This window comes from Rhinopithecus roxellana, chromosome 10 (assembly GCF_007565055.1).
Source record: "Rhinopithecus roxellana isolate Shanxi Qingling chromosome 10, ASM756505v1, whole genome shotgun sequence".
Taxonomy (NCBI): domain Eukaryota; kingdom Metazoa; phylum Chordata; class Mammalia; order Primates; family Cercopithecidae; genus Rhinopithecus; species Rhinopithecus roxellana.
In genome coordinates, this window is record NC_044558.1 from 38998979 (window position 1) to 39022545 (window position 23567).

General features: G+C 40.2%; 1 protein-coding gene across 2 annotated transcripts; it reads right to left on the reverse strand.

Moving 5' to 3' along the window:
* Positions 1-3907: 3907 nt before the first annotated feature.
* Positions 3908-22203, reverse strand: TMEM19 (transmembrane protein 19). Of its 2 annotated transcripts, XM_010370735.2 has the most exons (7): positions 21964-22189; positions 21480-21518; positions 18524-18637; positions 11320-11457; positions 10384-10638; positions 8830-9039; positions 3908-7108 (listed from the first exon to the last, which is right to left on the reverse strand). In XM_010370735.2, exons 2-7 carry the CDS (start codon positions 21505-21507, stop codon positions 6945-6947), a joined length of 909 nt encoding a protein of 302 aa, XP_010369037.2. In that variant the 5' UTR covers positions 21508-21518; positions 21964-22189; the 3' UTR covers positions 3908-6944. The 2 variants fall into 2 exon arrangements, with proteins under 2 accessions (XP_010369037.2, XP_010369032.2); XM_010370730.2 differs by having other exon boundaries at positions 21480-22203.
* Positions 22204-23567: the final 1364 nt, after the last annotated feature.

Genomic DNA, 23567 nt, shown 5'->3' on the forward strand with positions numbered 1-23567 from the left:
CGGGCGAGATGGCGGGCGCTTGTAGTCCCAGCTACTCGGGAGGCTGAGGCAGGACAATGGCGTAAACCCGGGAGGCGGAGCTTGCAGTGAGCCGAGATCGCGCCACTGCACTCCAGCCTGGGCGACAGAGCGAGACTCCGTCTCAAAAAAAAAAAAAAAAAAAAAAAAAAGGGCTGTGACCCTCACCCTCCACTGAGGTACTGAACACTTAGCCATCTGCGGACAGCAAACACTAAAAGAGCACTGATTGTAACACATGCCCTCTCGGGCTCTGGGGGTCACAGACACACGCTCCCGGATGGCAAAGCTAAACATTGTAACACGCTTGGACGCTGCCATGGGGACTGCTCGAAGCTTGATCCTACCGGAAAGAAGTGACCGGATGGTTCCAGCATTTGTTCGCTCCGGCTGCTACACCTGCTCACCTGTGTGCTCCCCCTTCTTGAGGGGTTCAGAGCTTCGGGCTGAGTAAACGAGCCACCCCTTCACAAGTCCTGTGAAGAGGTCAAGGGAAGTATCCCGCCTCAAAGGTATCAAAAAATTCCCTTGAGTATCCACTGTTACTTTTATTTATACTAAAATTCCATTTTACTCTTTCAGTTCATTGTTAATAAAGTCATTTATTAAGAGAAGAAATACGATTTAAAATAATGATGAGGGGGTGGAGGGGAAAGGGGGTAATTCCCAGAGATTATTTTGTTACTTTGAGCATGTTTTTGATTCATAGAAAAAACAAATTTGATTATAGACTTTATAAAAAAGTACTTAAAATTATTTTGTATGTGTTTTTTTAACAGCATTAAATACATCTGTAATTATCTCAGATAACAATAGTATTTTGGTGTACATCCTTCTAATCTTTCTTCCTAGATTTTTATTTTATTTCTGAGATGGAGTCTTACTCTGTTGCCCAGACTGGAGTACAGTGGTGCAATCTCTGGTGCAATGGAGTACAGTTCACTGCAACCTTTGCCTCCTGGGTTCAAGTGATTCTCGTGCCTCAGCCACCTGAGTAGCTGGGACTACAGGCATGTACCACTACACCTGGCTAATTTTTGTATTTTTTAGTAGAGAAGGGGTTTCACCATGTTGGCCAGGCTGGTCTCGAACTCTTGACCTTAAGTGATCTACCCACCTCGGCCTTCCAAAGTGCTAGGGTGATTACAGGCATGAGCCACCGTGCCTGGCCTTCTTCCTATATTTTTCTAGGATATAAACACCTGACTTGAAGCAGCAAAAAGACAATACTAATTACAACAATTTCACTGAGCTTAAAGTGTGTTAAAACACACTTGAACAAATTATGTACAAAATATTGCAAATTTATTTTTATTTTTTAAAGATAGGGTCTCACTCTGCCGCCCAGATTGGAGTACAGTGGTACAAGCATAGCTCACTGCTGCCTTGAACTCCTGGGCTTAAGTGATCCTCCTGCCTTAGCCTCCTGGGTAGCTGGGACTACAGGCACACACCACTACACCTGGCTAATTTTTAAATTTTTTTGTAGCAATGGGGGTCTCACTATGTTAACCAGGCTGGTCTCAAACTACTGACCTCATGCAATCCTCCTGCTTCAACCACCTAAAGTGCTGGGATTATAGGCATAAGCCACTGTGCCTGGCCCATGTCCCAAATTTATGTCAATAATTAGCTTGGGGAAGATAGGAGGAGCTCAGTTGCTGAGGGGTTAGTGGGGGCAAAAGAACATTTAAGCTTTTTAGCCGGGCATGGTGGGGTGCACCTGTAGTCCTAGCTACTCAGGAGGCTGAGGCAGGGGAATCACTTGAACCCAGGAGGCGGAGGTTGCAGTGAGCTGAAGTTGCACCCCTGCCCTCCAGCCTGGCGACAGAGCGAGACACCCTCTCAAAAAAAAAAAAAAAAACTTTCGCTTTATGTCTTATGTTGTAACTTTTATTTATTTTTATTATTACTTTTTAAATTGAGAGTTTCTATCACCCAGGTTCGAGTGCAGTGGCACAATTATGGCTCATTGTAGCCTCCAACTCCCATCCTCAAATAATCCTCCACCTCAGCTTCCTGAGTGGCTGGGACTACAGGTGTACACCACATTTGGCTAATTTTTTATTTTTTGTAGAGACGGGGTCTTGCTATGTTGCCCAGGCTGGTCTCAAACTCCTGGCCATAAGTGATTCTCCCACCTTGGCTTCCCAAAATGCTGGGATTATAAGCATGAGCTACCACATCTGGCCTAATGTTGTAATTTTTAAAAAGGAGTAGAGTCAGTGTATTATTTAATATTAATAAAAATAAAAAAAATCCAAACTTAAAAAAAGAGTTGTCATATTTATAAAATAAACTTGTGGGTGGGTGTATGGCTTGCACCTGTAATCCCACACTTTGGAAGGCCGAGGTGAGAAGATCGCTTGAGCCCAGGAGCTCAAACCCAATATGGACAACATAGGACATAGTCTGGATTCATCTCTACAAAAAATTAAAAAAAAAAAAAAAAAAAAAGTAGCCGGGTATAGTGGTGCAAGTCTGTAGGACAAGCTACTCTGGGGCTGAGGTGGGAGGATGACTTGAGCTGGAGAAGTTGAAGCTGCAGTGAGCTATGATCATGCCACTGCACTACAGCCTGGGCGATAGGGTAAGACTCTGTCTTAAAAAATAAATAAATAAATAAAAATAAATCTTGTCTGGATTCACAATTAGATCTACAAAAACAAATTTTTTTGAAGAGGGTAGTTATGATAAATGGAGAGTTTAGTTTTATCAGGGAAAATAATGTCAAGCCTTGCCCTGCCACTCCTTCACTTCTTCAATAATTCCTGACTCATTACTTTCAAAACCATTAATACTGTTTGGCATGATTGAAAAATGCTGGAAACATTCCAGTTCTCAGAAATTCAGGCAGCCAAACTGGTTTTTCATTTTTTATTTTCCTCCAGGAATATGGTGCTGATTATCACCTTCCAGTCACTCTTAAAAGAAACAATGATTAGAGTCAAACAACTTAATTCAATGAATACATATTGAATGCTTAAGTATTTTAAAAATATCAAGAACCACTTGGAGTTATAAAAATAGATACTCCATAAGGAGATTAAATAATTAAGCCATATAATTGTGTTTTCATTTTTTTCTTTTCTTTTTTTTTTTTTCCAAGATGGAGTCTCGCTCTGTCACCCAGGCTGGAGTGCAATGGCACGATCTCGGCTCACTGCAACCTCTGCCTCCTGGGTTCAAGAGATTCTCATGCCTCAGCCTCCTGAGTAGCTGGGACTACAGGCATACACCTCCATGCCCAGCTAATTTTTGTATTTTTAGTAGAGACAGAGTTTCACTACGTTGGCCAGGCTGGTCTTGAACTCCTGACCTCATGATCTGCCCGCCTCGGCCTCCCAAAGTGTTAGGATTACAGGCATGAGCCACCTCGCCTGGCTGTGTTTTCATTTTTAAAGCGCACCACAATTCACTTGAGATATGGTGGCTAGTACAGATCATTTTCATTGTGATAGCACTGGGAACATTAGATAAAACATCAGGACGGTCAGATGATTGGGCCCTAGTATACCCACTGTGCCTAACAGGCAGCAGCTGTTCATATCACAGGCATGCGGCAAAGTTTAAAACATCATTTCACATGCTTTCTCTCTATACTAGTCCTTTATCTAATTGGGGTGGGGTTGGTATTTCTGCAGGCAGCATCCTACGTGTACAGCAGCTAGAAACAGGAAAGATATATATGAGAAATAGGTAACTCAAGTAATGAGAAAAGCTAGTAATAGAATGTCCTGCTGAATCAATTCTTTGGTCTCCTGGTGGCTCCATTTAATGAGTTTTCAACACGCTACTCCTGGAAGTCTTCTTCAGGAGCTGTCCCAAGCCACATATATCCGCTCTCTTCTATCATAGAACAGTATGAAAAGAAATAGTATACTTTATACTGCTAGGTAGGTAGTTTTATTATACTGTTACATAGAGCTCTTTCCATGAAAAGTGTTTTTAACATGAACTGCCCATTCTGCAAAGAGGAAAAATATGTTGAATTAGTTAAATACCCAATTCAAAAGATGTTACATGTAAGACTTACAAAAAGAAAGGACAGAGATACAATTTCTCATCCTCAATTCTCATCTCCAAAAAGCTATGAAAACCAGTTTCTTTATAAAGTTTGGTGACAAAACCTGACCAAACTTGATCTGAGGCTCTTTATGATCTTTAGTTATACTTAGTGGGGATGTTCATAAATCACCACAAAAATAGTATATTTGATGATGAGCTGCTATCCCAGACTTTTTTCAGTAGTTTTGAGTGAAATATTTTATACAGATCCTATTAGTTTTTGAATATCTCAAAAATTTTGATGCAAAACACAACTAGACCTAAGTTTTCAAATATAGGATGGCAAAGCAGTATTTCCCCAAACTGTTAATGATACAGTGATTCTACTAAATCCAAAGATAGTTCCAATAAGTATTTTTGTCCCCTCGTATGTCATGAGGATGAATCTCCGGGAAAAGAAAAAGGGCATGTGAGAACAATGTGCAGGCTGTGTGAAAACTGACACATGATTTTATAAGTGATGTAGCTGTATGACACTGTGTAATTACCAGAAGTTATTAATCCATAAAGATAACATATTGTGTTGTTGCTAATAGTTATCTCCCGAAAACTGAAAAGTCCCATTCTTTCCAAGTGCTTAGATACAGTGCTTTAGGACATTCTTATTCAGTAGTTCTAGTGCTTAGAATATTCTTCATCTTTTTTTTTTTTTTTTTGAGATGGAGTCTTGCTCTGTTGCCCAGGCTGGAGTACAGTGGTGTAAACTTGGTTCACTGCAACCTCCACCTCCCAGGTTCCAGCAATTCTCCCGCCTCAGCCTCCTGAGTAGCTGGGACTACAGGCACGCACCACCACACCTGACTAATTTTTTGTATTTTTAGTAGAGACAGTATTTCACCGTGTTGGCCAGGCTGGTCTTGAACTCCTGACCTCAAGTGATCCACCTGCCTCGACCTTCTAAAATGCTGGGATTACAAGCATGAGCCACTGTGCCTGGCCCAGGATATTCTTATTCAGTGTTTCCCAACTTGGTTAAGCATTAGAATCTTCCAGAGAGCTTTGTAAAAATACCCATGCATGGGCCTCATTGTCCAATATTCTGACTGACTTGGTCTAGAAAGGGGCCCTGGCAACAGTGTTTTAAAACCTCCTTACATGATGATTCAATGTACAGTCAGAGCTTTAAAAAGTCTTAATATCCAGGCTGTACCTTAGATCAGATAAATCAGAATTTTGCAGTGTGAAACCCAGACAACAGTACTTTTTTAAAAACATGCCCTGGTGGCTGGGCACAGTGGCTCACATCTGTAATAGCTCTTTGGGAGGCTGAGGTGGGCAGATCACTTGAGGTCAGAAGTTCGAGACCAGCCTGGCCAACATGGCGTAACCCTGTCTCTACTAAAAATACAAAAATTAGCCAGGCGTGATGGTGAACGTCTGTGATCCCAGCTACTTGGGTGGCTGAGGCATGAGAATCGTGTGCACCCGAGAGGCAGAGGTTACAGTAAGCCGAGATCATGCCACTGTGCTGGAGTCCAGCCTGGGCCACAGTGTGAGACTCTGTCTCAAAAAACAAACAAACAAAAAAAGCAAACATGCCCTGGTGCTTCCAATATATACCCAAAGTTCTAACCCAATTGTTGCAACCCCCTGATCTGACTGGCTTAAAGATTAAGGGTGTGATTGCTTTTTTTTTTTTCTGTCCTGAAGTAAGTCAGTTCTAGATCATCATCATAGTAGGGCCACCAATAAAGAACTGTAAGCATTATCCACTCTGCTGGTGGTACATTCATAAATCCTTCCCCATTTTCTTTAAAAAAGCAAAAGGGGCAGGAGGAAGAAGGTACAGAAATCACATGAAAAACATTTAAAAATACTTTTAGTACAATACTCTGTACCATGTCAAAACTCCTTTGGCACACAGTAAATCAGAGTGAAGAACAAAATTGAAAAGCAGAATTTGCCTTAGTTGAGGCTACAGTGTAAGAGAGAATACAACTTAGAAGGTAATAATAGAAAACCATAGCATTTTCCAGCAATTGATATGATAGTAAATTTATAAAGAAACACAATAATTTCCCAGTGACTCTTAACTGTTCAGGATGCCAATGCTAAACCAGGCTGCCATACATAATTCAAAGAAAGCTAGAAAATACATTCCACATATTAAATTGAAGATAATTTCTGCTCAGAGAGCAACTGAAACATATAGTAAAGTATACATTTTTTAGATATAAGATAAAGTTCTTTTGCTTTTAGTTAAGATAACTTTTTTCATACATTCTAATGGTCATATGAAAAAGATATTTACTTTTTTTCATCACTAACCCTGAGGAAGGAAGAATAAATGTGGAGTAGGCCACAAAACTCACTAGGAACCAATCTCCATACTTTTCCCAATTGTGAATAGCAATGAATGGGAGAAGTTCGGGATACTATACTTATTTAGGCTTCCACACACATCAGCTCGAACTATTTAAAATAGACATAACATTTGGGCAACTAGCACAGTGGCATTTCTCTGCTTCAACTGAGAACTATTTTAAATATCATCACTTTTATTTCCCACACTAGTTTAAACAAAACAAAACAAAATAAGACAAAACTTGACACTGATTATGTAAGAACTTTCAGTTCAATATATAGCAGTATGTAGGGACAATATAGCTTCATTGCTCAAGACTTCCATTCAGCAGAAAAAAGTATGCGTAAGTTCTTGGAATTCTTCTCTTTCACTAGAAAGATGCTAGCTGTTACAGGGGAGTTGATGAGAGCAAAATGTGAAATCCCATCACAATGGAATATAGGAGGAGCTGGCATTTCTGCTTTGCCATTACAATTATTATTCTTAGGATGGAAGTTGGAATTGCAAATTTAGCTGGACTCACCAGTTTCAACCTGTGGAAATGAAATAAAGTTCATCCCCTGGGCCAAAAACCCCAAGCAGCAGTTGGGAGCAAGAGGGCAATAAGAACAGAAGAAAACAGATTCACCGCATTGTTATCAAGAATGGGTTTCCCTGCTATGTGCTTTGCCTCATTTGTTGGGCTGTTGACCACCATGCCAGTGCTTTCATCCAACCCTGGAATGGAAAAAGAAGCAAGTGAGGTAGAAAATCCAAATGACTTGATTTTGTTTTTTATTTTCTTTTTCTTTTTTTTAAATTATACTTTAAGTTCTAGAGTACATGTACTTAATTTTTAAAAAAGAACAAAATAGGCTTTTTCCTCCAAAGGAGACAATCTTTGAAAGGTTCTAAGTGACTTGCTAAATGACTTTAATGGATCATTTATATGATGAGAGATATGGGACCCTTGATTACAAATGGCCCATTTGAATGCTCAGTAATTTTCTGTCAATACCTCTGGAATTGCTTCAGAAGTGGAAGAGAGAACATGAAAAGCAGAGAGGGCATGAAAATGGCTGGTTGGGCCTGCCTTCCCAGTGGTTCCCCTCCAAGACTGATCTATGAGGTCCCTGGGAGTAGGGATCATGTCTGTGGCCGCAGTACTGTAAACGCACGGTTGAGCATGGGGCTGGCACAAAGAAGGCACACGAAGATTTACAAAATCTCCCCCACTGCACGCATTTCTTTTCAACCCACTCAATGCAATCAGAAACTTTCCCAGTTAGAATCTAATTTAGAATAAAACTCACACTCTTTAAAAAACATATTTACTGTTTGTGCATGTAGAGTTATTGACCCTTTAGTGAGAATTAAGATCAGATTGCTTCGTCCTTAAAATCTAAATGAGACTAACAAAATGGAGAACAAATATTCTGACTGATGGGGAGAGGGGAGGAAGGGCACATAAATTTTCTGAGGCATGAAGAGCGCTGGGAGGACTGTACTGAGAGAACCCTTCTCTAGCCTTCCAACCTCTTCCTGATGTCAAAGGAGAAACATGGTTGATGAGAGTGAGGAGCAAATACACACCTAACAGAATATGTGAGTACACTGATAGGATGGGAGAGCCTTAGAAGCAAAGCACAGAAAATTTTGAGAAAAGCATACTCTACCACTCTACCAGATATCTTTTTTTTTTTTTTTTTGAGATGGAATCTTGCTCTGTTGCCCAGGCTAGAGTGCAGTGTCATGATCTCGGCTCACTGCAATCTCCGCCTCCCAGGTTCATGCAATTCTCCTGCCTCAGCCTCCCAAGTAGCTGAGATAACAGGCAGGCGCCCCCACGCCAGACAATTTTTTTATTTTTAGTAGAGATGGAGTTTCACCATGTTGGCCAGGCTAGTCTCGAACTCCTGACCTCAAGTGATCCAACCCGCTTGGCCTCCCAAAGTGCTGGGATTTAGATGTGAGCCACTGCACCCAGCCATCTACCGTATATCTTGATTGAAGCAAAAAAAAAACTCAGGGGCAAGAATAGCTAGCATGATACCACAGTAAAAAAGTAGGTGGTATGTATAGTCAGATTAGTACAATTATCCCTCAAATGGAATAGAAAAATGAATGGAAGGAATTGTGTTAAAATGATATGATCCAAAATGTCTTGCTTTTCTGGGATTAGGTAATGGCCCACACAAAAGCGTCTGTTCTCTGCACTATTGCGTCTTCCCCACACAGCTGAGAATCACTGCTGTGCAGGACTAATTCGACTAATTCTCTTTCAATTAATTTAATACAAAAGAATAAGAAAACCAAAATTGTGAGAGACTTTGCCCTATCATTTCTAGTCCTTCAACACCCTGTGTCTTTGGATTTGTTTTCATTGTTGACATTTTTTCTTTCTTTTCCCTATTTCTTTAACATACCAATAAGTTGCAAGAATGAAGGAATGTTCTTACCAGTATACTGCATTATAGCCCCTAAGTATGAGTCCACAATTGATCCTAGTAATCCAGCTAAACCACCAAATGCAATAATTGGCCACTGGGGGGCAGAAATGTCTAAATCATTCACAAAAATCAGCTGTGTGAGGAAGTATGCAATGCCCACAAAGGTACCACCAAGGAGACTGGAGACAAGGCCCACCACTGTAACTCCTCCATTGGTACCTGAAGAAGAAACATGTAGAAAATCATCTGGTTAATAATCAGCAAACACATAAAGGCAAGGACAGCAAGGTACCTATCTAATCAAGACTAATTTAAAGAAAGCATTCTCTTTAAAGCAATCTAAATACTGTAGCTATTTAGAAAATAGTATTTTCTCCTCAGCAACTCTCGACATTTTAAGCAATGAAGCAGAATGGTTCAATGAAGCCAGACTCCCTGGTTTCAATCTTGGTTCCGCTTCTCTCTCTCAATCTCTCTCTCTCTTTTCAGAGACAGGGTTTTGCTCTATCAACCAGGCTAGAGTACAATGGTGTGATCATAGCTTACTGCAGCCTCCAACTCCAGGCTCAAGTGATCCTCCCACCTCAGTCTCTCTATTAACTGGGACGACAGGTGTGAGCCACCTTGCCAGGCCCAATTCTGCTACTCTTAAGCTATGTGACTGTAGTTAATTTACCTAACTTCTTTGTCCTTTAGTTTCTTTATAAGACAGAAATAATAAAAGAACCAATTCATATGATTATTAGGAGTACTAAGTGGCAATCCGTGTAAAGCAGTTACAATAGTGCTCTGAAGTAGGTATCTAAAATGTGTTAGCTGTTATAACGATGATGAAGAAGAGGAGAAGAAAAAGGAGGAGAAGGCGATGATGGGGGGATAGGATGGGGTAGAAAGAAAAGAAGGGGACGAAAAGAGAAGCATCAGAAGACAAAAAGAAAAAGCAGTACAGGTTGAGTATTCTCTTTACCCGAACTGCTTCGGACCAGAAGTGTTTTGGATTTCAAATTTTTTCAGAGTTTGGAATATTTGCGTTATAGAGACTTACCAGTTGAACACCCAAATCTGAAAAACGTAAATCTGAAATGTTCCAATGAACATTTCCTGTGAGCATCATGTCAATGTTCAAAAAGTTTAAGATTTTGGAGCATTTTGGATTTTGGATTTTCAGATTTGCGATGTTCAACCTATGTAGCTGTTGATAATGTTGATAATGGAGAATTGAGATATGTGTTAAAGCACTGATACCATAACAGGCCCTCAATAAATATTCCATTGTTCCCTTTCTTTTCCTTCCCTACTGATATGTTTGCAAATCAATCTCTGTGTTCCTGTATTGCTTATCTAGGTCTTGCTAACATTTCCTGCAAATACTATTTATTATTACCAATTTAATAGCCTATAGAAATTTTCCAATTATTAAAGAGACTAAATAAAGTTTTTAAAAGGCTCTAAAATAAGAAATACATTAAATCAAGAGGTTTTTTTGGTTTTTTTTTAAAGACTCTCAAATCAAGACTCACCAACTGTGTCTGCCCATAGGTCAAAAAGAAGAAAAGGACTCACCAACTGGAACTTTCTCCCAGGTTGTTATCAGTCTTGGAGGACTTTTACTCAGAACTGTGCCAACTTCTGAAGCCCATGTGTCTCCAGCAGAGCAGGCCAGTGCAGCCAAGAGAGACAAACACATCCAGGAAGCGGAGTACTGTTTGGAAAAATCGACTGGGATTTCCCCAGGGCCATTTTCTATCATGTACAGCAGGGCCAGTTCTGTGGGTACAGCTCCATTACAGAACACCTGAATCCAATTCCTTTGCCCACCTGGAAACAAACAGATGAAAAGGACAAACAAATGCCTTCTCCTTAGAAGAAAAACCATGCAGTTATAGGTGTTTATGTTTTAAAGTTTAAGAAAAGAAAAACAACGAAAACATATTTCAAAACAGTAAAAGTGTTATGGTACATTTGCCCAGATTCTATACTGTTATTAACAAATCTGGAAAAATTATGATAGACTCTAGTGCTTCTAAAATTCTGCTGTTATTTCCCATTGTTGTGAAATAAATTATAAACTCAATTTGGCTACTAAAGGAATTCTCATATAAAATTGATGTGTTTTGACAGTCTAAACAACATTCTGATTGAAAGCTTATGTTGGCCGGGCGCAGTGGCTCACGCTTGTAATCCCAGCACTTTGGGAGGCCGAGGCAGGCGGATCACGAGGTCAGAAGATTGAGACCGTCCCGGCTAACACGGTGAAACCCCGTCTACTAAAAATACAAAAAATTAGCCAGGCATGGTTGCAGGCACCTGTAGTCTCAGCTACTCGGGAGGCTGAGCCAGGAGAATGGCGTGAACCTGGGAGGCAGAGCTTGCAAGGAGCCAAGATTGCGCCACTGCACTCCAGCCTGGGTGACAGAGCGAGACTCGGTCTAAAAAAAAAAGCTTATGTTAGGATGAAATGAAGTTTACTATTTTGAATAATATCAAACATAATCTTACCTTCCTTATATTCTGAATCTAGACGCTTCTTCATTTCTCCCTTCCATTTAGTGAGTTTTGAAGAAGACAAGAAAAACATCAGCAAAGAGGTAAAAAAGCTGAAATTTGCAATGGTTAGGATAAATCCAACCACGAGCCCTGAAAGAAACATATATAAACACAGAATTATATTCAATTCATACATCAATGCTGTGAAAAAAGGATGGATTTTTCCATTTTTATATTATAACCTGAAATGTACATTTCTAACAATTTGCATTTTGCCAATTAAGTTGTTACCAAGCAGTAAACTGAATGCGATTTTGAGTACACATTTTTTACCATATTTTAATCTCGTTTCAAGCAATGCCATATGAATGTAAGATATTATTTTAGATAATATTTTTAAAATACCTTTATTTTTAAAAAGTAGAAATAGAGATGGGGTCTCACTATATTGCCCAGGCTGATCTCAAACTCCTGGGCTCAAGCAATCTGCCCAGCAATGGCCTCCTAAAGTGCTGGATTGCAGGAGTGAGCCACTGCACCTGGCCTTCTTTTTCTGTAATAACCCTTTCCATTGCTTAGCTCAAAGTTCAGATATCACAACCAATGAGATAGTTATTCATCGACTCTTCCAGAGATGCTCAATTACTGGTATTTAACTTTGGTACCTTTTAATTGAGAGTACAAGAAATAGGGTAACTTGATATAAAGTATTAACAATAACAAAGTGCTTCAGCTCTGGAGTTGAAGAGTCTAGAGTTCAAACTTTGGCTCCTTCACTTACCTCTTCAAGATTAGGATAAGTTACCCAACCTCCTGAAGTCTCAATTTTGCACTGATGAAATGAGAATAATCAGAATTTACTTTACCAGCTTGCTGTAAAAAGTCAGGGATAATTTTTGCAATATGCTTATTATATTATCCAGGATGTAAGAGGTCCTTAATAAGTGTTACCTAATGTCATGGATACTAATAACAGCAACAGTTCCAGTGTCAAAAGCTCAACAATAATCATGATAAATATTATAATATTGTTATCCAATCTTTAAGTTTTTTCAATTGATTTTTAAAACATTAGAAAAGTTGTATGCAACTACTGAAGGGGAAAGTCAAAACATATGGAGGTATACAAATTGAAAGTCAAAGTGTCTCCCCTCCTCCTCTTCATGAATATTCACTGTTAACAATTTGTTCCGCCATCTCTAAACAAACCCAAAGTAGAAGAGCCCTAAACAAAATACACTGAGATGTTACAAATGGCATCTATATCCTTTTTACTTCAACCACCTTAAAATAGCACATGAGGTGATCAATGTTCATGTTGGCGATAGCTTCAGATTGAGGAAATGAACAAGACAAGCTTTGAGGGAAGGGTTTCTTTCTGTAGTCCTAAGAGAGCTTGGAACTTTTAGCAACTCCCACCTATGTCTACATTTTAGATTAGTAACTGCTATCTCCTGTTCATATCTTTTCCACCTCTCCATCCTGCAGATCTCTAAATATAAGGGGTTCACAGATATGACAATAGGGTACTCCCAAACAGTTTGAAGACTTGAGGACTATGGTTGCCTTCTGAGCCTTAAACAGGTAAATTCTGTACCTAACAGATAGCATCAGGGGAGTAAAATGACATTGTCTACAAATTTCTGACAATGGGAGTCAAGTTATACTCCAAATTCCAACCAGGGTGACCTGGGTAATCTCCAGGAGGCGTAAAAGAGAGAGGCAGGACTGGAATTTCATAGCAATTTATTTATTTATTTATTTATTATTTATTTATTTATTTATTTAATTAATTTATTTATTTTTTTGAGACGGAGTCTCGCTCTATCGCCCAGGCTGGAGTGCAGTGGCCGGATCTCAGCTCACTGCAAGCTCCGCCTCCCGGGTTTACGCCATTCTCCTGCCTCAGCCTCCCGAGTAGCTGGGACTACAGGCGCCCGCCCCCTCGCCTGGCTAGTTTTTTGTATTTTTTAGTAGAGACGGGGTTTCACGGTGTTAGCCAGGATGGTCTCGATCTCCTGACCTCGTGATCCACCCGTCTCGGCCTCCCAAAGTGCTGGGATTACAGGCTTGAGCCACCGCGCCCAGCCTCATAGCAATTTAATAAACTCAGGGCTAACCTATTGATTCATACATATTCTATGATAATTTAATTGGCTAGCCCAAAATGTAGAAAGTGAAGGCCAAAAGAACCAGAGGTTGGCAGACTTCTTGAACCACGTCCAAGGGAGGGGAACCTTTGATTTGTGGACTTGCGTAACTGTTTCTCAGACTTTGTACTCACCAAAGCAGCCTTCTAACTATAATCCGACTTCTCAAGTGGCCTGACTACAAGAATAGGGCATGCCTGAACAGTGATGTTTGTGTTCTTCTGCCTGGTAGTTCTTCCATCTGATTAATAAAGTGGCATTCTGGCTCATATAGCAATTCTTTATGACAATGAGCACCATTCAACCAGTTGTCTAGGCTCTAATCAACTCTGGGAACATGACAGAGTGAGGTTTCCACTTCAGAAAGACTGAAACCAGACCCAACGTATAGTGACCAAAAAGAGGTCAGGCACCCTTGTGAAATCACACAGAGCACCACAACTGGCCTCTCCTGACAACACCCCCTCTTGCTGTGCTCTTCCACAAACACTTTACCACAAATCCCCCTCACGTGACCCTCTCCTTATTCTGGCAATGCTTGCTCTCTCTCCAAAAGACCAGAGTCCTCCACTTCAGTGTGCAGCTTAGAGACTAAGTGTGACTGAACCCCTGCCCAATCCTCTCAATACTGAGGTATGTGTTTCTGTCATGAACGGTTCTAAATACCCAGATCCTGAGGAAGTTCTGTAACTCTTACTTCTCAATCCTAGACACACTAAAGTCATGATGTAGCAAAGTGAAATTCCTTATAACTGTGTGTATTAGTCCGTTGTCATGCTGCTAATAAAGATAAACCTGAAACTGGGTAATTTATAAAGAAAAGAGGTTCAACTGACTCACAGTTCCACATGGCTGGGGAGGCCTCACAATCATGGCTGAAGGCAAATGAGGAGCAAAGTCACATCTTACCTAGCGGCAGGCAAGGGGGCTTGTGTAGGGGAACTCCCCTTTACAAAACCATCAGCTCTCATGAGACTTATTCACTATCATGAGAACAGCACGGGAAAGACCTGCTCCCATGATTCAATTACCTCCCACCAGGTCCTTCCCTTGACATGTGGGAATTATGGGAGCTACAATTCAAGATGAGATTTGGGTGGGGACATGGTCAAACTTGTATCACTGTGGATAGCAGTAGTGGAAGGAAAACAGTAATAATAACTAACATCTATAAAATATTTGTATGCCAAGTACTGTGCTAAGCATTTTACATGGATAACACTTCAAGATAATTCATTGCTATAGATACCATTATTCCTTCACATTTTATAGACAGGACAAGTACAACACTGAGAGTTTAAGTGACTTGCAGTCATACTCTAGGATAGTATTCCCAACTACTATGATATATTTTAAATCAGCATTAGATTTTTTTTTATCCTTAAGGAAACAAAAAGTTCCAAACAGAAAAGCTGAGTGTGGTGGCGTGTGCCTGTAGTCCCAACTACCCAGGAGGCTGAGGCAGGCGGACTGCTTGAGCCCAGGAATTCAAGGCTGCACTAAGCTATGGCTGCATCACTGCACTACAGCCTGGGTGACAGAGCAAGACCCTGCCTCTAAAAAACATTTTTTTTTTGGGACAGGGCCTCGCTCTATCACTCAGGCTCGAGTGCAGCAGCATGATCTTGGCTCACTGCAGCCTCTGCCTTCTGGGTTCAAGCGATTCTCCTGGCTCAGCCTCCCAAGTAACTGGGATTACAGGCACCCGCCACTATGCCTGGCTAATTTTTGTATTTTTAGTAGAGCAAGGTTTCACTATGTTGCCCAGGTTGGTCTCAAACTCCTGGGTTCAAGTGATCTGCCTGCCCTGGCCTCCCTAAGTGCTGAGATTACAGGTGTGAGCCACCATACCTGGCCATAAATTTTTTTTTCACAAAAAGGTAGGAAAAAAAAGATAAACATTTCATAGAATGAAATAGGAAAAAAGCAAAGGTTTTTAAAAATCAGACTACATCTATTCCTAATCATCTATTATGTCTCTAGCACTATTCAAAGAAACATGGGACACAGAAGCATAAGATACTCTTTGTCCTCAAGGAGTTCACAATCTAGTAGATTTCCTTTACGCTTAAACAGATCAAGTGGCATGTTATACCACCATGATAATTTTTAGAAACATGCATATTATATTTTTGCTACCTGACTTTAGAACTATCAGTTACTACTCAAAGTAAGTTAATGACATGCTTCCATCTACTACTACATCTGATCATTTCCATCTCTAAGGGCTGGCAGCAAATAAATGACTTCATTAGATTTGAATCCTATTCAATAAGAATACTTCATTAAGCACTAAGAAGCCTAGAACTAGAAACTTTCTTAGTGGGAATACTTCATTTAATTTTACTCTGAAAGCATTAGTTTCAATTTTCTGCAGTTCTCATTGTTTTCTACCCAGAACTGTCTCTTCATCTTTGAAACCTCTCTATATACTTGTCTATTAATGCAGATGATAATAATAATCAGCATATATGAGGTAGGAGAGAGGTCAGAGGGGGAGGAGTAACGTGAGCAGAGGTATGAAGAAAGAAATGTTTGTGGCAATGCCAATTTAATAGTCATTCACGTATAAAAATATGGTTGAAAGTACATAATCACTAACAATGAACATTTTTGCACCATTTACAAAGATGTGTTGCCTCACATAATATCTTGTTTGAGCTTCACCAATAAGCCCATAAGGTATTACTATTGGAGGTATTTTAGAAGAGAGAAGAAAGTGAGGCTCCTAGGAGTTATGCAGCTTTCCCAAGTTTGCACTGATAACAGGTGGCAGTGTTAGGTTTCAAATACATATCTTTTAATTCTAATCAACATAGGACAGGAGTAGACGCCCAAGGGCTAGAAGGCAGCCCTTCCAGCAGCAGGAAAGAAACAACAGTAGAGATCATAAATGCCAGAGAAGCAGGACAATATACAGCACGGAAACTCAAGGAAGACAGAATTTCAAGAAGGACTTGACCTTTCTTTCTATAAGAATAATAAATTCCAAGGCGAGGATATCTGAGAGCTTTTTTTTTTTTTTTTGACACAGGGTCTCACTCTGTTGCCCAAGCTGAGTGCAGTGGCATGATCAGCCTCCTGTGTAGCTGGGACTACAGGTGTGCACCACCATGCCTGGCTAAGTTTTTGATTTTTTTTTTTTTTTTTTTGTAGAGGTGAAGTCTCATTATATTGTCCAGGCTGGTCTCAAACTCCTGGACTCAAGTTATCCTTCAGCCTTGGCTTCCCAAAGTGCTGGGATGACAGGTGTGAGCCACCGCGACCAGCCCAGAAAGAACTTTTTTTAGCAAAGCATAACTCCATGTTATTATATTTAAGCAGAGATTGTTCAAGTTTTGTTATAAATGAGTTAATACTACCAAAGTGCTAACAGCAGTGCCTGGTACATAGAAAGTGTGATATAAACATTTGTTAAATAGATAAAACATAACCATTCCTAATACTTATTGATTATATGGTAAAATAAAATTCATACAAAAATATCAGTATGTCTAGTTAACTTTAATTCTCAACTACCCCATAAAAGGAAAATAAATCTCACAATATAACTTAAACAATATTTCTTAATTATGAAGAGAATTGGCATGATTTTGAAGAACTCTGCCTAATAATAATAGTTACAAGCACTGAATAAATGTTGGCTATGTGTCCAGGCAATGAGGTAAGGACTTTAAATTATCTCATTTAATTCTCTCTATACCATAAAAATGAAATAAGGGGGAGATCCAGGCTTTGTGGAGCCCGAAGCTTATATAATTTGGGGTTCCCTCTTTAAGAAAAAGAGTACAAAAGTTTTGACCTTCGCAAAATTGACAAAACCATAGGACCATGAGAGCACACTGCTAGAGTTTATTTATTCAATTTTATCTCTCACTTCTTTTCCTATTGTTACTATTTTCTAGTCAAATGAGCCTTATTATTCTTACTCTCAAATAGGCCTCTAAAATATCTGGATTTTTGCACTTGTTATTCTGTCGGCCTGGAACATGATTCTGTCAGCTCTCATTGCTAGCTTCTTTGGATGCCAGCGCAAAATGATCTCCTTACAGAAAAGCACCTGACACCATTTATAGAAGAATGCACCACATCTTCCAAAATACGCACTTAACACTTAATTATCTTTTCATTTTTCTCATAAACTTAATCATTACCTGAACAGTTTTATATATTATCTACCTGCCCTAAAGAATATAAGTTCCATGAGAACTGACACCATGTTCTTTTTGTTTACAGATATAGCCCAAGTTTTTAGAACAGTGGTACATACTAGTAAGTGTTCAATAAAAATTTGCTAAAAGATGGGTCAGGCATGGTGGCTTACACCTGTCATCCCAGCACTTTGGGAGGCCCAGGCAGGTGATCAACTTGAGGCCAGGAGTTCGAGACCAGCCTGGTCAACATGGCGAAACCTTGTCTCTAATAAAAATACCAGAAAAAATTAGCTGGGCATGGTGGCATAGGTCTATAGTCTCAACTACTCGGAGGCTGAGGCATGAGAATCGCTTGAATCCAGGAGGAGGAGGTTGCAGTGAGCTGATCGTGCCACTGCACTCCAGCCTGGGAAACAGAGCAAGACTGTCTCAAAAAAAAAAAAAAAAATTGCTAAAAGAATGAATACATGGCCTGTTCTCAACTCAGTTTTGGAAAATTAATCCAGAATGCTAAGTTTGGACTGCTCTGTTTGAGATTACTAACAGCAACTTCCAAGAGTTTATTCTCTCCGAATGCTCTATTTTACATCTAGGAGGAGTGCTCCACTGTTTCTGCTGGTAGAAGACTAATTAATCAAACTAAAGGAGCAGAAAAGTCAAGGTTCATCTATCCTATTAATTTACTTTGTATCAATCACAAAATTTAATTTGTATGGTACACTAAAAGTGTATGTTAGTTTCTGAAATTTTGACAATAGGAATGCTGAGCAAGATGTAACTTTATCATTGTCTAAAATATGTAACACTATGATTTGTAGTCAGTCTCATATATTCAGAATTTAGAAAACATAAATTTAAATTATATAAGCAAGTACTTAGTAGTTACTGTAAACATTCAAAATAAAAACATACCTCCTAGAGCTCCACTGTGATCTAGACTTTTCTTTTTAAGGCCATTAGAGACGATCAGAACAGGAACAACAACAGAAAACAGCCAACGCCATGGAGAAATAGGTCGTAAGTTACCTAAAAAATTACAAAGGTGGAGCACAAATTGTGTGAAGTCTGCACAGGTTAGTTTTGGCAGTAAACTTCCATTACTGCTTTTGGACTAAAATACTGTCATAAGTACAAACACCAAGATGAAGTCACCAAAGAAAAATATAGTCATGCATCACTTAAGATAGGGATATGTTCTGAGAAACGCATCCTTAGGTGATTTCGTGGTTATGCAAACATCAGACTGTACTTACACACACCTGGATGGTAGAGCCTACTATACACTTAAGCTATATGCTATAGCCTATTGGTCCTAGGCTACAAACCTGTATAGCATGTTGCTGCACTGAATATTGTAGGCAATTATAACAGAATGTATTTGTGTATCTAAACATAGAAAAAGTAGAGTAAAAATATGGTATTATAATCCTATGGGAACATATTATATGTGTGGTCCGTCATTGACCGAAACATTGTTAGGCAGAGCACAACTGTATTTATGTTGAGACATGCATGCATATTTTCAGAGAAGCAGTCTTACTGGAGAATGGCCAAATAGGTTATGTTCAAGTTTTGAAAACCTTTTACTGATTATGATAATAATGGATATCTAGATATTTAAAATGAATCTCCGGTTCATTTTTTTTCAAGGGGGCATATATTAAATTTCAAGGACTACCTAGAATGAACTCTTTCTGTAACAGGGTCTTACTCCTCTCTGCCTTTTAGAGGATACCTGATTCAATGGTTAGAAATTGATTATTCCAGAGGCTGCATCCAGCTCACAGATGTTTGGCTAGCAGAGTGTTTTCAAATAATTTGAATCAATATTTAAAGATTAGAAGATATCATATAAAAATCCAGATTCTTGGCTTCTGTTTCAAAATTGGGAAGTTCTGGCCAACATGGTAGGATTGACTGAAGGTAAAGAGAGGTCCCCTCCTTTAAACAGGCCATGGCTTTCCCGTTTAAACTTCCCACCACTCCTGAAGGCTCCTAAACGCCAAGGCTAAGTGATTTCCTTATGGTAAAGAAAACCGTGAACCACTGCTTGTATCCATGTTTCTATCAAAAATGAGAAAATGGGCCAGGCGCAGTGGCTCACACCTGTAATCCCAGCACTTTGGGAGGCCAAGGCAGGAGGATCCTGAGGTCAGGAGTTCAAGACCAGCCTGGCCAACATAGTGAAACCCTGTCTCTACTACAAATACAAAAATTAGCTAGGCATGGTGGTGGGCACCTGTAATCCCAGCTACTTGGGAGGCTGAGGCAGGAGAATTGTTTGAAACCAGAAGGCAGAGGTAGCAGTGAACTGAGATCGTGCCACTGCACTCAGCCTGGGCAAAAAGAGCGAAACTCCGTCTCAGAAAAAAAAAGGGGGGGAAATGAAAGACAAAGAGGGCCCAAGCATTCAACAAAAGATGAGAAATATCCTATTTCTGGAAGCGAAAACTATTACCACATGTCTAACACACAAAAACTTACACAGTTTCATTCATTTGCATTAGGTGACTGGTCCGAGGGATATTTCAGTTTACAAATCCTGATTTATTCTATTTAGTTCAAGTCATAGTAAATACTATGACTGCATGACAACCATTCACTAACAAGAATCTTCTCTTATACCCCTCCCCTAAAACTCTGACGCCCCACTGTGAATCATTATGAATGAACAACCCTGAGAGCTTCTGTATCCCAAAGAACCCTTTCCAATTATTCACGTGTTCTCTTTGCAAAAAGCCTACAGTCTGAAATGGCAATCCCCTTACGATATAACCATTTAAGAGAGTTCACTTTCTCATTCTCCTTTTCATTTTTCCCTTGTTGTAAACTGACCAGTATTTTGTTTTCATAGGAGAAGGAAGTTTGTGTAAATGGAGGCTTACGCTCTAAAGCACCTTCAAAACCTTAAAGATCTGAGTCCAGAGTACCTTATATTTAAGCAATGTAGCTTTAGGCTTTAAAAGGAGTCTATTCTTTTGAAGCAGCCAAATGGCAGATAAGTCCTTCAGCTCTCCAAATGTAAATGTTATACTGTCTTTAATTCTTATTATATTAACAGAACATGTGAAACTGATAAACTACACTACTATTTTTTTTTTTGAGACGTATTCTCGCTCTGTCGCCCAGGTTGGAGTGCAGTGGCTCAATCTCAGTTCACTGCAACCTCCGCCTTCAGGGTTCAAGTGATTCTCCTGCCTCAGCCTCCCGAGCAGCTGGGATTACAGGTGCGTGCCACAATGCCTGGGCTATTTTTCTAGTTTTAGTAGAGCTGGGGTTTCACCATGTTGGCCAGGCTGGTTTGAACTCCTGACCTCAGTTGATCCTCCTGCCTCTGCCTCCCAAAGTGCTGGGATAACAGGCGTGAGCTACCGCTTCTGGTCCATTACTAATATTCTTATTCAAAATTAAAAGCATGACTGTAATTGCTTTACAAAGCTATGTTCACCTCACTTATCTTTCACCAAGACAGATGGAATAGTTACTTAACATATAAAGACATTTTGAAATAGGTATAACTAGGCCAGAAGTGGTGGCCTGTATTCCCAGTACTTTGGGAGACCCAGGTGGGAGGGTCACTTGAGCCTGGGGGTTTGAGACCAGACTAGAAACACAGAGGGACTCCCATCTTATAAAAAATAAAAATTAAAAAAAAAAGAAATAGGTATAACTCGAATTATCACAACAAGCGTTTATTAAAGGCACTGTTTATATTATCATGTTACTAAGTTAAATCAGGCTATGGAAGTTAAGTAAACACAACCATTCATAACCATTCAGAGGATATGAGTTTTGGATTTCACAATGGTATGGTTTTAAATTTCACTGACTAGATTACAGAGAAACAACTTAGAACATTCATACTTACCATAATAGGTGCTTGCAGTCATTGACATAATCCAGAAAGCTAAGGAAATGCAAATGATCAGGCTCAATATAACTATATTAGTTATCATCTTTATATATCTTTTGCATATATTGTCGTTAAGATCTGTCATGGAAAATAAGGATATGCGCTCCTGCGGGACAGAATATTTAGCGTTTCGGAGAGAAAGTCATTTACGATGTGAGCAAGACACTTGTTCAGAGGCAAACATAAATCCCAACATATTCCACCGACCAAACAAGCAAAAAAATCACAAAAATTCGAACTCCTTCCGGAAATTCCTGCTGGACGGAGAGCTCCAACTCGTATGGGCGAGGTCAACGCCTCACAGCAAAAGCAAAGCGCTACCCGATCGACGGTGAGGGCGGGCTCCAGGCTGCTCAGCGCCTCACGCCGAAGCACCAGGGGGAAAAGAGAAAGCCGAGGCAGCCAATCCGCGGTCCCGGCGCTGGCGAGCTCCACCCACCTCCCGTCGCAACCTTTTCACCCGCGGGCGGCAAAGGTCCGCGGCTGCAAAGGGGCAGCTAGGGCACCCGAACTTGGGCAAGTCTGGGAAGCAAGCCTGACGCGGCTGAACGCAGTCACGTCCCGACAGCTGCGCAAGCCGCCCTAGGGTCCAGGTCCAACTGGCCAAGGCCGAGACTCCAGGAGCAAAGCCCGCGCCTCCGCGCGCCTCCTCGTCTAGCGCCTCCCCCGTTGTGGGCATGCGCCGCAGCTGCTTAGGGGGACGTCACCTCGCTGAAGTGGGCGGGCACTGCTGGCATCCTCTCCGGCTGCATTTGCACTGCTTCTCCGAAACCACTTTATAGGTACTAAACAGCATTGTTTAGTACCTATAATGTGCTAGACTCCTGGCTGCTAGCGAGGTAAAGTTAAACATAGATTCTGTTACTGAGCTCGTCATTATTGTCATAACACCACTTAAATTGTGGAAATACCTGTCCTCACACCCCTTATATTTAAAGTGTGTTCATTTAGAAAGCAAAACGTCTTGTTAGCATTAAAATTCTGAATCGTGGCTGATTTCATCATCATTATTATTATTATTATTATTATTATTATTATTATTATTTTGAGACAGTGTCTCTCTCTGTTGCCGAGGCCGGAGTGCAGTGGCATGATCTCTGCTCACTGCAACCACCGCCTCCAGGTTCTAAGCGATTCTCCTACTCTAGCCTCCGGAGTAGCTAGAATTACAGGCGCCACCACCAACCCCGGCTAATTTTTGTATTTTTGGTAGAGACGGAGTTTCGCCATGTTGGCCAGGCTGGTCTCGAACTCCTGACCTCAGGGGATCCACCCACCTCGGCCTCTCGAAGTGCTGGGATTACGGGTTTGAGCTACCGCGCCCAGCCTGATTTCCTGTTTTATGTGAAATTAACTTGTTTGCTCGGGTTAACAGTAACTAACTGATAATTACACATTATTTATCAATTTTTTCAGTTAATTGCTGACAGTGTAAGAAGAGGAGCCAAATTCATTTCAGACACAGTGTGCACTTGTGTTTTAACCCCCAAGAGTAGTTACTTTAAAAAAAGCTCACATAATTTTAAATTTCAAAATACATGCCAGGACTGCTTGTCATTTTCTTTGGTAAGGCATCTAATTAAGTAGTTAACTAAGAACAAATCTGTGAAGTAGGACTAAATAGTAGTGGGCTTCTTGTACTAGATAATATACATATGGTCTTTATGCTGAAATTTATTATGTGCCTACTTTCTTTTTGTCTTAGTCTGTTCTGCATAGGTAAATGTTTGGATTATCTTACTTACCAAGCTGACTGGCCAATATCAATGTTACCAGACTATTGGGTAAAATTATTAATAATAAAAGCTAATGTTTTGGGGTTTGCACAGTGGCATTGTTTTTGTCTCTGCTTAGACAAAATTATAAACTGGTCTGTTTTTTTGTTTTGTTTTGTTTTTGTTTTTGTTTTTTGGCCTTGCTTCACCATAGTCACAGAGTGACCCTCTCTGATTAGTTGGTGTTCTATAGGAAAATCATAGCCTAGCTGTGAATGTCAAGCTATCTCTCAACACTGGGGTGTAGCTGTGTCAGGTCAATTCCTGG